This window comes from Mercenaria mercenaria, chromosome 18 (genome assembly GCF_021730395.1).
Source record: "Mercenaria mercenaria strain notata chromosome 18, MADL_Memer_1, whole genome shotgun sequence".
Lineage (NCBI taxonomy): Eukaryota > Metazoa > Mollusca > Bivalvia > Venerida > Veneridae > Mercenaria > Mercenaria mercenaria.
Window position 1 is genome coordinate 40,125,751 of NC_069378.1, and position 18,950 is coordinate 40,144,700.

Here is an 18,950-nt window from a genome sequence, read left to right on the forward strand (position 1 = left end):
AAATACTCTAAGATATTGTAATTTCAATCTCCTAGCAAGGTAATGTTCTCTGTAACAATCTGACAGAGGACAATATATCTAGATTCATTCTGCTTACCTCAGATTTATGATGACAAGTAACAAGTACATTTGTAAGTAAAAGAAAGAATCCAGAAAATCTGGTCAGGTTAACTGAACAAAGTTATATACATGTAGCTAAAAATAATCGCTTTAATGCTTTTAAACAAGGTGAAAAGTCATAAATACAAGACAAATATCGAGTTGGCAACCAGAAGTATGAAAAAATTACTATTTTATATCTATAAAGTTAAACAAAAGCGCTTGATTTAATGACCTACAGTCATATAACATGCATTTCAATCTTTATAAACCTACTTTATACAGCTGCAATTACCAAACTGCCAGCAAAATGGAAAACTATTTTTAGCTGTTCTTGCAGACAACCTACCTTGTAGTTCCAAATGAGATTAGGTTTTGAATGGTCCCTATTGAAATGATAGTAAAACAATGGCCAGTTGGCTTCACTCTTTATTCGCTGTCTTCTCTTCCGCAACGTAATTGGCATTTGTTCTTTGGACTGAAATATACAAAATATCATCGATAAACTGAATGAGAACCAAATCTAAGTACAAAAGTACAAATTTTCAGGAAAAACACAATAATCCTGTCCTCAAGTGGGGCAATGCAAGACAAAAATTATTTGGTCTGATAAATCTTTGAACTGTAATTTGAATATAAAATGAAATTCCTTCATGTTTTTTAGAAAAACTTCACATAAACTTATTTACACATCAGTTTACTCTCTAACCTCTACATATTCCCTAGCATAATCACTGACTAACCTGTTTATAGCAGCCTTCAAAGGGGCCCCTATAGACAGGTGGCCACTATGTAGTACATCAACAGTAGTTTAAACTTTCTTATACTTATTTTGTCCATTACATACGTTGTTCATAATTTGTTGTTTTTTTTTGTGTGTGTTTTTGTTGCGTTTAATGTTGCACCAACACAATTATAGGTCATATGGCGACTTTCAAGCTTTGATGGTGGAGGAAGACCCCAGGTGCCCCTGTTTACTCTCTAATCCTATCCTAGCTCTCCAGTGCTGTAACACTTGTATACTAACCTGTTTACTCTCTAATCCTATCCTAGCTCTCCAGTGCTGTTACACTTTCTATACTAACCTGCTTACTCTCTAATCCTATCCTAGCTCTCCAGTGCTGTAACACTTGTATACTAACCTGTTTACTCTCTAATCCTATCCTAGCTCTCCAGTGCTGTTACACTTGTATACTAACCTGTTTACTCTCTAATCCTATCCTAGCTGTAACACTTGTATACTAACCTGTTCACTCTCTAATCCTATCCTAGCTCTCCAATGCTGTTACACTTGTGGTTATAACACACTAAATAGCCACCACTATATATTCTATATAAAATGACAAGTTTTCACAATGCTGCAATACACACCTAGACCCATTTTAAATTTCTTTAACTTACATTTTCTTGTAGAGCAACATTAATACTGTAAAAATATCCAAAGAAAAGTAGGGGTCATGTTTGATGCAAGAAAAATATTTTTGGTCAAACAGACACACCGTAATTTTTACACTGAAATGACAATCACAATTTAGGGTAGGGGTGTATGAATAAATTTCACATGTTAAATCAGTTTGGAGTCTTTTTTCAACATGCAAATGCTACCAGTATGTCAAGTATAGGCATGCAATATGATTTAGACCAATATATAGCAATGATTTCAAGGAAAAATCCTTCTTACAGCAAAAAAAACTGAGAACTATTTGAATCCGCCATTATGCGACTACCATTTTTTCATAGGTGCTCAGGCTATTTAGTGTCTGTATGCCTTGTATACTAACCTGTTTACTCTCTCATCCTATCCTAGCTCTCCAGTGCTGTAACACTTGTATACTAACCTGCTTACTCTCTAATCCTATCCTAGCTCTCCAGTGCTGTAACACTTTGTATACTAACCTGCTTACTCTCTAATCCTATCCTAGCTCTCCAGTGCTGTAACACTTTGTATACTAACCTGTTTACTCTCTAATCCTATCCTAGCTGTAACACTTTGTATACTAACCTGCTTATTCTCTAATCCTATCCTAGCTCTCCAGTGCTGTAATACTTTGTATACTAACCTGCTTTCTCTCTAATCCTATCCTAGCTCTCCAGTGCTGTAACACTTTGTATACTAACCTGCTTACTCTCTAATCCTATCCTAGCTCTCCAGTGCTGTAACACTTTGTATACTAACCTGCTTACTCTCTAATCCTATCCTAGCTCTCCAGTGCTGTAACACTTGTATACTAACCTGCTTACTCTCTCAGCCTATCCTAGCTCTCCAGTGCTGTAACACTTGTATACTAACCTGCTTACTCTCTAATCCTATCCTAGCTCTCCAGTGCTGTAACACTTTGTATACTAACCTGCTTACTCTCTAATCCTATCCTAGCTCTCCAATGCTGTTACACTTGTATACTAACCTGTTTACTCTCTAATCCTATCCTAGCTGTAACACTTTGCATACTAACCTGTTTACTCTCTAATCCTATCCTAGCTCTCCAATGCTGTAACACTTGTATACTAACCTGCTTACTCTCTAATCCTATCCTAGCTCTCCAGTGCTGTAACACTTTGTATACTAACCTGTTTACTCTCTAATCCTATCCTAGCTCTCCAGTGCTGTAACACTTTGTATACTAACCTGTTTACTCTCTCATCCTATCCTAGCTCTCCAGTGCTGTAACACTTTGTATACTAACCTGCTTACTCTCTAATCCTATCCTAGCTCTCCAATGCTGTTACACTTGTATACTAACCTGTTTACTCTCTAATCCTATCCTAGCTGTAACACTTTGTATACTAACCTGTTTCCTCTCTAATCCTATCCTAGCTCTCCAGTGCTGTAACACTTTGTATACTAACCTGTTTACTCTCTCATCCTATCCTAGCTCTCCAGTGCTGTAACACTTGTATACTAACCTGCTTACTCTCTCAGCCTATCCTAGCTCTCCAATGCTGTACCACTTGTATACTAACCTGCTTACTCTCTCATCCTATCCTAGCTCTCCAGTGCTGTAACACTTGTATACTAACCTGTTTACTCTCTCATCCTATCCTAGCTCTCCAGTGCTGTTACACTTTCTATACTAACCTGCTTACTCTCTAATCCTATCCTAGCTCTCCAGTGCTGTAACACTTTGTATACTAACCTGTTTACTGTCTCATCCTATCCTAGCTCTCCAGTGCTGTAACACTTGTATACTAACCTGTTTACTGTCTCATCCTATCCTAGCTCTCCAGTGCTGTTACACTTTCTATACTAGCCTGCTTACTCTCTAATCCTATCCTAGCTCTCCAGTGCTGTAACACTTTGTATACTAACCTGCTTACTCTCTAATCCTATCCTAGCTCTCCAGTGCTGTAACACTTTGTATACTAACCTGTTTACTGTCTCATCCTATCCTAGCTCTCCAGTGCTGTTACACTTTGTATACTAACCTGCTTACTCTCTAATCCTATCCTAGCTCTCCAGTGCTGTAACACTTTGTATACTAACCTGCTTACTCTCTAATCCTATCCTAGCTCTCCAGTGCTGTAACACTTTGTATACTAACCTGCTTACTCTCTAATCCTATCCTAGCTCTCCAGTGCTGTAACACTTTGTATACTAACCTGTTTACTGTCTCATCCTATCCTAGCTCTCTGTACCACTTGTATACTAACCTGTTTACTCTCTAATCCTATCCTAGCTCTCCAATGCTGTACCACTTGTATACTAACCTGTTTACTCTCTAATCCTATCCTAGCTCTCCAATGCTGTTACACTTGTATACTAACCTGTTTACTCTCTAATCCTATCCTAGCTCTCCAATGCTGTAACACTTGTATACTAACCTGTTTACTCTCTAAACCAATCCTAGCTCTCCAGTGCTGTAACACTTGATCTACTTTTTTCTCTATCATCTGTATATGTAAATTCTTTTTATGTTTGTTCTGATGATCCTGAAACAAGGTTAAAATGAAATGAAGAATTGAATCATTTAATGTCAAAATTATACATTACTGAAGAAAAAAACTGCTAATCTTACAGTCACAACTAAATGTCTGAGGAAAACAGCACAGTAGATCAATCAATCAATCAATCAATCAATCAATCAATCAATCAATCAATCAATCAATCAATCAATCAATCAATCAATTTAGAATAACTAAAACATAGGGGGTTCGAACACATAACCCTTGGAAAGATACTTTAACTTCTTCAAGCTCTCCTGTGTTTAATCATGATTTGGTATTGAGCAATAATATCTACCTGAGCAAGTTTGACATTGTCCCGAATATGGAGTTTGTCATCTTCATGTATCGGCACTTCATCAGCTGAGTCTAGATAGCCCAGTAGCCCACTTGGCTGAAATGAGGAAACAAAGCCCTTTAATATGTAGAATCTAAGCCTAAAGAAGCCAACTTGGCTGTAACAATAAAACAGAGCTCTATAATTATGTACAATCACAGTCCAAAGCAGCCCATCCAGATGAAACCGGAAAGTATAGATCTTCTAGCATATGAAACAGCCCACTTGGCAGAAACCAGAAAATATAGGACTTAATGCACAATCTCATTATGAAACCTAAGTCTGAAGCAGCCCTTTGCCTCAAACAAGAAAATAGAGCTCTTTATGATAGATGATATTTAGTTATGAGCAAACATTTGAAATCTGGTGTTCAACAGTGAAATACATTTAATGTTACATGTAAAGCAAACAAATTTTCTTTTTATTTCATCATCACACACATGTCTCTTCAATAGTTTTTTTTTTCGAAATCATATCAGTTTTACTCTCTTATTATCTCGACACAAGTGATCTCCGAGTTATTCATCAGAAGATATTTTTAGTCAAAAGGTCAATTAAACAAGAGGGCCAAGATGGCCCTAGGTCGCTCACCTAAGAAACTCCATAACAGTGTAAAACATGTTTGACCTAGTCATTTCATGGAAACAAATATTCTGACCAATTTTCATTAAGATTGGACCAAAAAATTGGTCTCTTGCGATAAAACAAGCATTTTCTTAGATATGACCTAGTTTTTGACCCTAGATGACCAATGTTCAAACTCGACCTAGATTTTATCAAGGCAATCATTCTGACCAAAATTCATGTAGATCAACTATAATACAGCCTCTATCACATACAGAAGTTTTTTCTTTGATTTGACCAAGTGACCTAGTTTTTGACCTCAGATGACCCATATTCAAATTCGATCTTGATTTCATTAAGGCAATCAACCTGACCAAATTTCATAAAAATCAATTGAAAAAAAACAGTCTCTATCGCATACACAAGATTTTTCTTTAATTTGACCTAGTGACCTAGTTTTTGACCCCAGATGACCCATTTTCGAAATCGGCCTAGATTTTATCAAGGTAATCATTCTGGCTAAACTTCATGAAGATCAGTTGAAAAATACAGCCTCTACTGCATACACAAGGTTTTTCTTTGATTTGACCTAGTGACCTAGTTTTTGACCACAGATGACCCATTTTCGAACTTGGTCTAAATTTCATCAAGGTAATCATTCTGACCAAAATTCATGAAGATCAATTGAAAAATACAGCCTCTATCGCATACACAAGGTTTTTACGTGATATGACCTAGTGACCTAGTTTTTGACCCCAGATGACCCATTTTCGAACTCGGCTTAGATTTCATCAAGGTAATCATTCTGACCAAAATTCATGAAGATCAATTGAAAAATACCGCCTCTATCGCATACACAAGGTTTTTCTTTGATTTGACCTAGTGACCTAGTTTTTGACCCAAGATGACCCATTTTCGAACTCGGCCTAAATTTCATCAAGGCAATCATATTGACCAAAATTAATGAAGATCAATTGAAAAATACAGCCTCTATCGCATACACAAGGTTTTTCTTTGATTTGACCTAGTGACCTAGTTTTTGACCCGAGATGACCCATTTTCGAACTCAGCCTAGATTTCATCAAGGTTATCATTCTGACCAATATTCATGAAGAAGAATTGAAAAATACAGCCTCTATCGCATACACAAGGTTTTTCTTTGATTTGACCTAGTGACCTAGTTTTTGACCCGAGATGACCCATTTTCGAACTCGGCTTAGATTTCATCAAGGTTATCATTCTGACCAATATTCATGAAGATTAATTGAAAAATACCGCCTCTATTGCATACACAAGGTTTTTCTTTGATTTGACCTAGTGACCTAGTTTTTGACCCGAGATGACCCATTTTCAAACTCGGCCTAGATTTCATCAAGGTTATCATTCTGACCAATATTCATGAAGATTAATTGAAAAATACAGCCTCTATCGCATACACAAGGTTCTTCTTTGATTTGACCTAGTGACCTAGTTTTTGACCCGAGATGACCCATTTTCGAACTCGGCCTAGATTTCATCAAGGTTATCATTCTGACCAATATTCATGAAGATTAATTGAAAAATACAGCCTCTATCGCATACACAAGGTTTTACTTTGATTTGACCTAGTGACCTAGTTTTTGACCCGAGATGACCCATTTTCGAACTCGGCCTAGATTTCATCAAGGTTATCATTCTGACCAATATTCATGAAGATTAATTGAAAAATACAGCCTCTATTGCATACACAAGCTAAATGTTGACAGACGACGGACGACAGACGACGGACGACGGACATCTAGCAATCAGAAAAACTCACCTGAGCATGAGCATTGCTCAGGTGAGCTAAAAAAACCCCAGCAATTCCTAGGTAATAAAAAATAATTAAAATCCAACAATTGCTAGTTACATAGTCTGAAATCGTAAACAATATAGGGTCAATTGGTTTCACTTTTGCGGCGTACACCGTTTCGCAGCGTACAACTGGCTAGGCGTTCGATTGGCTTGCCGGCACTGCCCGGGTCTACCCGGCGTACGCCGATGTGCGCCAGTCTTGTGAGATAGGCTAACCGGCAAATCATATATTTTCGCGATACAAAATCGAGTAAACATTTGAAAATTTGGTTAAGTACCAGTAAATGTAGAAACATGCTGCAAGAACTATTTGCTAACTTATTTGGAAAAGGCCGCAAGAGAAAATCATAATAAATTGGTAACTTATTTTTTTTTGTTTCTGCAGCTCTCATGGCTTGCGTACGCCGAAGCGTTCGTTTTATTGATAAACCGGCGAGATTTTTTTCTTGCCGCCCACGTGACCGGCGTGCCCCGGGTTGAGAGAAACGAATTGGCCCATAAATGCTTGCAATTCCAAGGAAGGTAATTCTAAATTGAACAGAATATGGACATAGATAAGCATTCTCGCAAATACATAAAGAAAATATTCATACCAATACAAAATTCTAAGCTTTTCAACTTGTATGAAGTCATCAATTTCATATTTCCTCTTTCAATAAAGCAAATGGGATCAGACTATAAAATGTCTCCTATACATGCTGGTGGTGATCAAACATGATCAATTTGCATCAATCAGTTGTGAAACAAAGATGAAAGGATTTAGAACTAATTATAAATATATCTAGCACATCATTACATTTTTTTTAATATTCCTGTAATAAAGGTTTAAAAGGGCAATAAAACGACCATGTAATGGAATTCATCTTTACTTGTAACTCTAGTCTAATATGTAATATTGACATTTACTAATGTAATACTGACATTCAAAGTATTGCACAAGAAGTTTATTTTCATATCAAAAATGTTGGAGCAATAATATCAAGAATGACCTTTTTCTCGGGACTGCATGTGGGACTTGATTTCACCCACAAAAAATATGAATAAACAAGGAGCTGCGTTTCCAAAACAAAGTAATGCCACAGGTTGTATGACCAAAGATGTTTTAAAGGTAAAGTTCATGGAGGTCAAGGTCATTTAGATATAGGTATTATTTTGGGTCTTACCACAAGGTTTGTTGAGTGTGAGTATGAACTAAACTGGGTCATTTATGTGCACTGAAGGAAAAACAAGAGCTGTTGACAAATGCCCCTGCAGCGCCTTGACCTTTGACCTGGTGACCTTGACCTTTGACCTGGTGACCCCAAAGTCAGTAGGGGTCGTGTACTCACTAAGTACTATCAGCATGTGAAGTTTGAAGGTCCTGGGTGCAGTGGTTTGTGAGTAAAGTGCCTTCATGCAAAAAGTTAACATTGTGACGAACAAACTAACAAACTAGCAGATGGACAGTTGAAAACTAATATGCCTCCCTTCTGGGGCATAAAAAGTTGTTTAATTTGAAGCAGAAGGTCATATGAGGATTAAGGTCATCTATATAAAGGTCAAAGAAAGTTTGTTGAATGCAACTATTATCTAAATTGGGTCATTTATGTGGTAAATACAGGTTTTCTCATAAAAATGCCCCTATGTACCTTACCAAACATTTGTCATGTAATGTTTCAACAAAGTCGCCACAAGCTGACCATTTTATCTCCTTTTTTCCTAATAGTCCCATCCTGTTTCTTTTAAATTTTTAAACAAAGTGTTCAGGGACCACTTCAGAAGCAACCTGCTACTAGGTGCATTTCAATAAACATTCCAGAATCAACCAGAATAGATGCTAGAGTTTAACAATCTGGGTCTCAGAATGTAAAATTGCCAAAATGAAAAGAACCTGAACATCAGGATGTGTGAAATTCTCTTGGGACACGAACTGAAAATACAAGACTAGAATAACATACATGAAAGGAAATTTAGCATATTATGTCTGCCTCTAAATAATGATTTCTCAGAAATCTGAAGCATTTTGTCAAGTATTTAATCTGTTGAGTCACACAGATGAAATGGTTCCCAACAATTAAATGTTATTATGATCTAGTTAGATCCTGAATTAACATGGCTGTGAACTAGTAAAATGTCAGCTTGCATGATATTGTTTGTAACATATTTTATGTAACATTTTTTCTACACTGACGAGATACGAAAACGCAACAAACATATGCCTGAATATATTTTTACTACAAAAAGCACCACCGCATACACATCTCATACTCTATACCCATTGTATTCAAATTTAATCATCACAACCCGCAGTGGGTAGGGAGTATCAAGATGTGTGTGTTGGACATTTCAAGGTGATGCTTTTTGTAGTAAAAATATATTCAATCATATGACTGTGTGTTGCATTTTCATATCTCGTCAGTGTAATATTGCTGCAAACAGTAGTTTTGAATATTTGAGAATGTTTCATTTTGCAGATGTTGTAATTTTATTGGGGGTATTTTGAAATGTTATATGTTTGGTAATTCTACCAAAACCTTTAGTGGTTTTATCTTGGCTCTCAAACTAAGCAAAATATCCAAAAGTTCTTGAATCTAAAATTAACAAACTTGGTAAAAGTATCCCAAAGTATTGGAATCGAGAATTATCAATCTAAGCCAAAATCTATACCTAAGCAAAAATATTCCAATGTATTGGATGCCAGACTGTCACAAAATACGCCTGTCTAAATATTCAGTTACGTACATTCAAGGGCCATAATCCAAGAGTGCCTAGGGTAATTTGGGTGGTTATCAAACTTAGCCAGGATATTATGCCCAAAAACATTGTCACCAAGTTTTGTGAACATCAGGTGAAAACTGTTCGACTTAAGAAGGCGGACAAGGCTAAATTCGCAGTTTTTCGAGTAATTAAAGGGCCATAATCCAAGAGTGCCTGAGGCGATTTTGGTGGTTATCAAGCTTAGCCAAGATATTATGCCTAAAAACATTGTCACCAAGTTTGGTGAAGATCGGATGAAAACTGTTAGAGACTTAGACAGCAGACATGCTTTTGGACGCCGACTGCCGCGGGTGTTCACATAATACGCCCCGCTCTTTCAGAGAAAGGGCGTATAATTATCAAACTAAGCAAAAATATTCCTACAGTATGTAATGGAATCTAGGATTATATCAAAGTAAACAATAATATTCCGAAGTAATGGAATCTTGAATTATCAAATGAAACCAAGTGGAATCTAGAATTATCAAAACAAACTAAGATATCCCAAATAACTGGAATCTAGAGATAATCAAACTTCGCAAAAATATCACTGAATGTTTAAAACAAACAACTGCTCTTTCAAAAGTTTAATCAGTTTCTTTCTCTTTATATACTTTCAGTAAAAGTCTCTTCTTTTTTTTTTATCTAAAACAGTACAATCATTGTCAAGGTTACTCTTCACAACTGTAATAGTTAAAAAGCTGTCAGAGTGACACCTTCTTGGTTGATAGTGCTCTCATGCAGACTTGGCTATCCCTCTCTATTCAATGTGAAATTCATGAACTAAAATACAGTTAAAGTTCTCAGCACTGTTGAAGTTCCATGTAATCTAAGATTGAAATTATTGTTAGCTGACGAATGACATATCACACAAGATTGCGAAGTAAAAATGGAGCTAACAAAAGATGGGAAAGTGTCTATATCACAAAACATAAATCTGAATTATTGCACTTTCAGTGTTTGTCAAAAGAGAATCTGGTAAATGGAAATATAACACCATGCCAGTTTTATATTCGTAACTCTCATTTGGATTCCAAAGCCACACTTTGAACAGGATGTTACGTTAAAGCATAGACAATGTGAGTGTAAATATTAAACCATCAGCATATTTCCCATCAAAGACCTACTGGATAGTAGTTAAAGAAAAACAAGAAAAAAATTACATGTAAGATTTGAAACATACAGCAAACATCAATTTGAGAAAAACATGGAGAATAAGGACATACTTGTATTGATTTTCTCTTTGATTCTCGGCAGTATTATAATATTTGGAATAATCGGGAATACAATATGTCTGATCATTTGGAATAGTGGAAAGAACAGCAGTAAAACAGCCTGTGCTACGTATTTCCGAATCATAGCAGCTCTCGATCTGTTTAACTTAGTCACTAATGGACCATACAAATTATTACAGCATTATTCCATTTACATGGACGATTTTAACACTTTCCTGTGTAAATATTACGTGTTTAACGAACCATTTGCATTTCTCGTCCCGGCTTGGATGATTATCGTTCTGTCATTTGAAAGGATGCTGAGTATTTGTTTCCCTTTGAGATTTCAGTTGAAAGGTGCACGAAAGAGGGCATATGTTACGTTTGTTGTATTAACACTTCTGGTCGCGGCTGTAGTGAGTCGGGATTTATACGTAAGAGAAATAAAGTACTACACTGTAAACAATGTAACTCGGCAATGGTGCGCCTACGACAGTGATATACAACATATATACATATACGTCAGAAAGATTGGCATAGCCTGGTGTTTCTGTATTCTTCCTTTCATCCTAATAAACATTTGCAACGTTTCCATTCTAGTGAAAATGTGCTGGCGACGGGCAACACATACAAACCAACAACAGACCAGGACCTCAGTATTCACGAAGTTCTGTATAGCGGTAGGGTTGCTTCATTGTATATCAACAGTACCGACTGCCATATTCAATGCCGATGCCTTGGAACTGAATAAACAACTGGACATTAATGATCTACTGATACTGAGTGAATTTGCTAGTTTGTGCGCCTTCCTGAACAGTAGCATAGATTTTGTCCTCTACTACTGCATAGGTGGCGCTTTCCGGAAAGACTTCCATGACTTACGATCAAAGTGTTGTTGCTAATCATGCATTTCTTCCTAATGGTGCTTCCAACTTCTGACTGTTACAAATTACCGTATTTGGTCAAAATATGTTATGAATTTCTAAGCTTGTGCTGACAAGAATAATGGCAAATTAATGGATATGTTACACTTATTTGAAGCTTTGCTTTTTCATTTTAGTGCAAAAAATAATTGTTAAGTAATTTATTTACAATATTTCAATATATTTGCTAACTGATGTTACTTATATATCTCAGTATGATCTGATATCCTCTATATGTCAAAATTATCTGGCTTTTTCATAGATGTTACTATGTATGTCAGTATTACATGACGTCTTTCTTTATGTTTCTTATATATCTCAGTATGATCTGACATCCTCTATATGTCAAAATTATCTGGCTTTTTCATAGATGTTACTTATGTATGTCAGTATCACATGAAGTCTTCCTTGATGTTTCTTATATATCTCAGTATGATCTGACATCCTCTATATGTCAAAATTATCTGGCATTTTCATAGATGTTACTTATATATGTCAGTATTACCTGACGTCTTTCTTTATGTTTCTTATATATCTCAGTATGATCTGACATCCTCTATATGTCAAAATTATCTGGCTTTTTCAAAGATGTTACTTATGTATGTCAGTATTACCTGACGTTTTTCTACATGTTACTTATATATCTCAGTATGATCTGACATCCTCTATATGTCAAAATTATCTGGCTTTTTCATAGATGTTACTTATGTATGTCAGTATTACATGAAGTCTTCCTTGATGTTTCTTATATATCTCAGTATCATCTGACATCCTCTATATGTCAAAATTATTCTGTATGTCAGTATTACCTGACGTTTTTCTACATGTTACTTATATATGTCATATTTTTTCCTGAATTTATACTGAATACAAACTAGCAAGTAGAATCTGCCAAAAACTAAACAAAAACTAGGAACATAGGTATAATTGGCATTTAGTAATGAATTGTGACATTACAAGGAATAAACTATATGGCACTCATGATAATAACAAAGGTTTGTTGTTTTATTTTTGATACTGGCGTAATGCCATTTTTTGTGCCCCTCTCCTGATTTTTTTGCAGGGGGTGAGGGGCACTTAGAGTTGCTCTTGTCTGTCTGTCTGTCTGTCTGTCTGTTTGTCCATGCACCAGTCTGTTTGAATTTGTGCATATCTCAACAAGAGTGCCTGACTCACAAAATACGCTCATCAGAGAGTGGACAAGGCTAAATTCGCCATTTTCCTAGTAATTCAAGGGCCATAATCCAAGAGTGCCTGAGATGATTTAGATGGTAATTGAACTTGGCCAAGATATAATGCCCACAAACATTGTCAGCAAGTCTGGTGAAGATCGGATGAAAACTGTTCGACATAGAGAGCGCACAGGCTTTTGATGCCGACCGGTCCCCTGCCCACCACGGGTGTTCACATAATACACCCTGCTCTTCCAGAGACGGGTGTATAAAAAGTATTTGACCCACAGTCATCAAACCTCATAGGATTGTTATTCAGCATGTGAAGTTGTGCGCCGGATGTTTTAAATTGGATTTAACCTTTAGCCTGCTGGTGGCAAGTGATTTTGCCTTTACAACCAGTGCAGATCAAATTCAGCCTGTACGTCCATGCAGGCTGATCATGGTCTGCACAGTTTGCTATTCAGTCAGTAAATTTTCAGTGAACTCCCCTTTGATACGTAAGTGGTACTGCCCAAATTGAGTGAAGGACCAATTTATTTTAGAAAACTAGAGCTTCTTTTGAGAAAAGCGCATGTCTCCCACAACTGCCTAATTATGTGAATAATGTATCTGAGTCAACCATGCACCAACATATGAATCACTGGCATCTGTGTACAAAGTGATTTTCGGTCATTCAAGGACACCATCTAGTTATTTCAGTTATGTACTGGTTGTCAATTTATCTACACTGTTTTTCTGCATATCACAGTAGAATCAACTCTCTCACAAAATATCACACCCTTTCATAAAGCTTATTAATTCCTCTTGCATGATTAATGTCATCTAGTAACTTGCTAACCTAGGTAATACTTGGAAAATGTCCTACATTAACAGCACAGGAGAATATTTGTTTTCATATAAATATCAAACTGCTTTGACCGAGGCAGCAAACAGTGTCAAGATTAGGAGAATCATGTCAACCAGTAATGCTTAGCAATACAGATGATGTGTAATAAATACATCTGACATTTATCAGATCCACTAAGTGACACCATTAATACAATATTTTTATAAGACATTAGGCAAATTGTTGTTGTGTATTCATCTACACAAATGACAACCTCACCAAATTGAAAATACTCAAGACTGATGTATCTGTTTGTTTTGAGTTAAACGCCATTTTTCAACAGTTTTTCAGTCATGTAACGGCGGGCAGTTAACCTAACCAGTGTTCCTGGATTCTGTACCAGTACAAACCTGTTCTCCGCAAGTAACTGCCAACTTCCTCACATGAATCAGAGGTGGAGGACTAATGATTTCAGACACAATGTCGTTTATCAAATAGTCATGGAGAACATATGCCCCGCCCGCGGATCGAACTCACGACCCCGTAATCCGTAGACCAACGCTCTTACCTACAGAGCTAAGCAAGCCTGATGTAATAAAACAAGAGATGTCACTGTATAAATGGTGATCATCCCGTAAGTTGTGTGCCCTTGCCTGTGACCTAAATCTTTGGAGTGAGACCAGACTCTTGCAACTCATCATGTTTTATCTCTGACTTGTTTTAAAGCTTAAGTTGTGGCACAGTATGTCTCAGATAGACAGATGAACTTACCAACTGAAGGACAATGTTGTTACAATAAATCTTCCTTCAGGAACATAAAAATATTTATTTCTGGTTTTTACAAAGAGAATAGTTGCCTTAGCATGATTCAAAGGCACTCACATTACAAAGTCCTCCAAAAGCAAAGCTCTTCTACTTAACAAGTTTTTATTAGCATATTTGCTGTATTTCCAAGCCATGCATCATTTTTCAAATATATGTCACTGGTAAGTTTATACTGATCACAGGCAATACAGGATAATACTTAATACAAAAACCGTCTAATGGGTTACTTTTAAAGGAACAATATAACATGTCACAAAATACCAACAAGAGGGCCATGATGGCCCTATATCGCTCACCTGAGTTTAATTACTTTCTTGAAAAAAATTCTTTGCTAAAGCTAAACAAATAACCCCATGGGGTGGGGTCAATTTGACCCCGGAGGTCATGATTTGAACAAATTTTGTTGAAGTCTACTAGGCAATGCTACATGTCAAATATCTAAGATGTAAGCCTTCTGGTTTATTTTTAGAAAATGTTTGAAGATTTTCCGATGTAAAATCAAGTGACCCCTGGGGTGGGGTCAATTTTAACCCTAGGGGTCATGATTTGAACAAATTTTGTAGAGGTCTGCTAGGCAATGCTACATATGAAATATCTAAGCTCTAGGCCTACTGGTTTATTTTGAAGATTTTTCTATGTACAATCAAGTAATCCCATGGGGCGGGGTCAATTTGACCCCGGGGGTCATGATTTGAACAAATTTTGTAGAAGTCTACTAGGCAATGCTACATGTCAAATATCTAAGATCTAGGCCTTCTGGTTTATTTTTAGAAAATTTTTGAAGATTTTCCTATGTAAAATCAAGTGACCCCTGGGGCGAGGTCAATTTTGACCCCGGAGGTCATGATTTGAACAATTTTAGTAGAGGTCCACTAGGCAATGCTACATGTCAATTATCTAAGCTCTAAGCCTTCTGGTTTATTTTTAGAAATTTTTTGAAGATTTTCCTATGTAAAATCAAGTGACCCCTGGGGAGAGGTCAATTTTGACCCCGGAGGTCATGATTTGAACAATTTTAGTAGAGGTCCACTAGGCAATGCTACATGTCAAATATCTAAGCTCTAGGGCTTCTAGTTTTTGAGAAGAAGATTTTTTAAGATTTTCCTATGTAAAATCAAGTGACCCCCGGGGCGGGGTCAATTTTGACCCTGGGGTCATGATTTGAACAACTTGGTAGAGGTCCACTAGGCAATGCTTAATACCAAATATCTAAGCTCTAGGGCTTCTGGTTTTTGAGAAGAAGATTTTTAAAGTTTTTCCTTTTGGTTGCCATGGTAACCAGAATTCTGTATGGAATTCAATTCTTTGAACAATTTTTAAAGAAGACCATCCAAGGAACAACCCTGTGAAGTTTCATTAAAATTGGCCTGTTGGTTTAGGAGGAGATGTTGTTTAAAGGAAAGTGTGGCCGGACGGACGGACGCCGGACGGTAAGCGATCACAATACCTCACCCTGAGCACTTTGTGCTCAGGTGAGCTAACAAGGGCAAATCATAACTAGACTAGAGATGCTTTTGAGAAAAGCGCATGTCTCCCACAACTGCCTCTATGTAAAATGTCTAGTTTCTTTAGATGGTTTAGACGAGTGGATCCAATTATATGGTCTGGATGAGTGGATCCAATCAGTAATTCAAGGGCCATAAATCAAAAGTGCTTGGGCGGATTTGGCTAGTTATCGAACTTGGCTAAGGTCTTATGGCCAAACGCATTTTGTTCAAGTTTAGTAAAGATCGGATGAGAAATGTTGGATTTAGAGAGCCGACGAACGTAAAAAGGCAGATTTTTCGGTAATTCAAGGGCCGTAACTCCAAGATGCCTGGACCGATTTGGCTAGTTATCGAACTTGGCCGAGCTCTTATGGTCAAACACATTTTGTTCAAGTTTGGTGAAAATTGGATGAGAATTGTTCGACTTAGAGTGCAGACAAGCTTTGTGACAGACAGACAGACAGACTGGAGTAAATCAATATGTCTCCCACACCACTGTGTGGTGGGAGACATAATTCACTTCAAGTTTGGTGAAAATTGGATGAGAAATGTTTGACTTAGAGTGCGGACAAGCTTTGTGACAGACACACACACAGACACACAAACACACACACAGACTGGAGTAAATCAATATGTCTCCCACACCACTGTGTGGTGGGAGACATAACAAGTGAGGTTATTTCATTACCACATGTTTTCATAATTCCCACAGAACAGATTCTCCATCTGTTGTAGCGAACCTTGACCTGCTGCTCCAAGCTTTTGGTTTTTTCACTTGGCATCTATGAAAAGCCGTTTATATGAATACAGTTATATAACAAACTTACCAATAATCGTCGGAGCAATCCCATGGCAGTAGGATGGCCTGTAACCCATAAACCAACTAAGTGCCGACTCAACTGCCTGAATAATGGAAAATAATCACTGCAGTCTATTTATTCATGTAATATGCCTCATTAAAACTGTGGGAAGGAGCATGGAATGTAACTTATATTTAGCCTGAAAATCACAAACTGCTAATACTTCATGATTTGAAAGTGTACATTCTGAACCTTTATGTTTACAAACATACAATTATTTGTGAAGTGTAAAGATCCATCATATCATATGTTTTTCCTCTGTTTTCGCACAGTAGTTTGCTCAAAAAGGTTACAGTATATTATGTTGCGATACATTGTCCATTAATCATTTCACATTCTATAAAAAGCTTGTTTCACTTGAGTAATGAGAGTTTGGAATAAGTCCCCATATGCCCATTAGTGGGTGCTGAGATATCATCTTACATACAAACACTTCACCAAAATTTATTAGTTGAAAAAAAAGAGGCATAATTTTGTTAGAAAGCAAAACAGAGTCATAGAACATGTGTACAACATGTCAGGTCATCACAGTGGGGCAACTGTGTGATGTTTACTTCCATTCAAACTTATCAGTTGCTCTGCCTGTTTGTAAGCATCCTGTTGTGTGTGAACTATTTGAACAATGCTGTATGTAATCGTTTTGATAGTATATATACCTGTTTGTAAGCATCCTGTTGTCTGTTGAGTGTGTGAACACTGCAGTCTGTAAATGTTTTAGTGGCAAATATACCTGTTTGTAAGCATCCTGTTGTCTGTGGTGTGTGTGAACATTGCTGTCTGTAAATGTTTTGGTGGCAAACATACCTGTTTGTAAGCATCCTGTTGTCTGTGGAGTGTGTGAACACTGCTGTATGTAAATGTTTTGGTGGCAAACATACCTGTTTGTAAGCATCCTGTTGTCTGTGGAGTGTGTGAACACTGCTGTATGTAAATGTTTTGGTGGCAAACATACCTGTTTGTAAGCATCCTGTTGTCTGCTGACTGTGTAAACATTGCTGTATGTAAATGTTTTGGTAGAGCTCCCTCTGCTAAAGCTAGATCCTGCATTTTTGCTGCAATTTCTGCATCTCCTTCCTAAAATTGAAGTATATTCAAATATACATTAACAGGTTCTGAACCTACATCCAGACATACAATCCTTCTACCAAAAACAACAAAGGAAATGCCTAATGAGGGTGCAATCAGGATCAGTTGGTAACATTTTATTTTGGTTATATTTACTAATTATTTGACTTGCCAGTCAACAGTCAAAACTATATGCCTGTAGTCAAAGGAGTAGATTTGACTACTGACTGGTAAGCCATACAGTTTTTTACAACATGACATTAGAAATAAACATCCAAGTGTTTTCTCTCAACTTTGATATCTGTGCAGCAAACATCATGTCAGGAACCATAAAACTGGTCAACAGCACAAACTTTGGACCAGACTGTCAAAATTCAAATCAGATTTATGGGGTTTGTTTCTCCTGGTTAAGACTTTGATAGTAAATAATTATTTCAAGTTTCAAGTCAATAGCTTTGATAGTAACAGAGATATTTGACTGAATCAAAAACTTATACCAAAAATTCTAAGTTAAAAAGGGGCATAACTCTGTCAAAATTCAAATCAGAGTTACAGGGATTGTTTCTCCTGGTGTAGACTTTGATAGTACTATCTTAAGTTTCAAGTCAATAGCTTTGATAGTAACAAAGATATTGGATGTTATCAAAAAGTTTAACCAAATATTCTTTGTTAAAAAGGGGTGTAACTCTGTCAAAATTCAAATCAGAGTTATGGGGATTATTTCCCTTGGTGCAGACTTTGACAGTAAATATCTATTTTAAGTTTGAAGTCAAAAGCCTTGATAGTAACAGAGATATCTGACTTTATCAAAAACTTTAACCAAAAATTATAAGTCAAAAAGGGGCATAACTCGTTCAAAATACAAGTCATGGGGATTGTTTCTCCGAGTACAGATTTTGATAGTAAATAACTATTTTAAGTTTCAAACCAATAGCTTTGATAGTAAAGAGATATTTGACTTTATAAAAAACTGTAACCAACGGCGATGCCGACGCCGGGCCAAGTGCAATAGCTCTACTTTTTCATCAGAAAGTCAAGCTAAAAACTATGTTCACACTCAAGCAAAC

At 36.7% G+C, this 18,950-nt stretch overlaps 1 protein-coding gene across 2 annotated transcripts in view; it reads right to left on the reverse strand.

Moving 5' to 3' along the window:
- The window catches only part of LOC123538136 (dnaJ homolog subfamily C member 13-like), a 113,755-nt gene that overhangs the window by 70,045 nt on the left and 24,760 nt on the right, over window positions 1–18,950 (reverse strand). For both annotated transcript variants that reach the window (XM_053530488.1, XM_053530487.1), the window contains exons 18-22: window positions 17,771–17,892; window positions 16,786–16,861; window positions 4,337–4,432; window positions 3,919–4,026; window positions 449–577 (exon numbers count right to left, since the gene is read on the reverse strand). In XM_053530488.1, coding sequence (XP_053386463.1) covers window positions 449–577; window positions 3,919–4,026; window positions 4,337–4,432; window positions 16,786–16,861; window positions 17,771–17,892 — 531 coding nt within the window. The remainder of the gene's footprint in view (window positions 1–448; window positions 578–3,918; window positions 4,027–4,336; window positions 4,433–16,785; window positions 16,862–17,770; window positions 17,893–18,950) is intronic.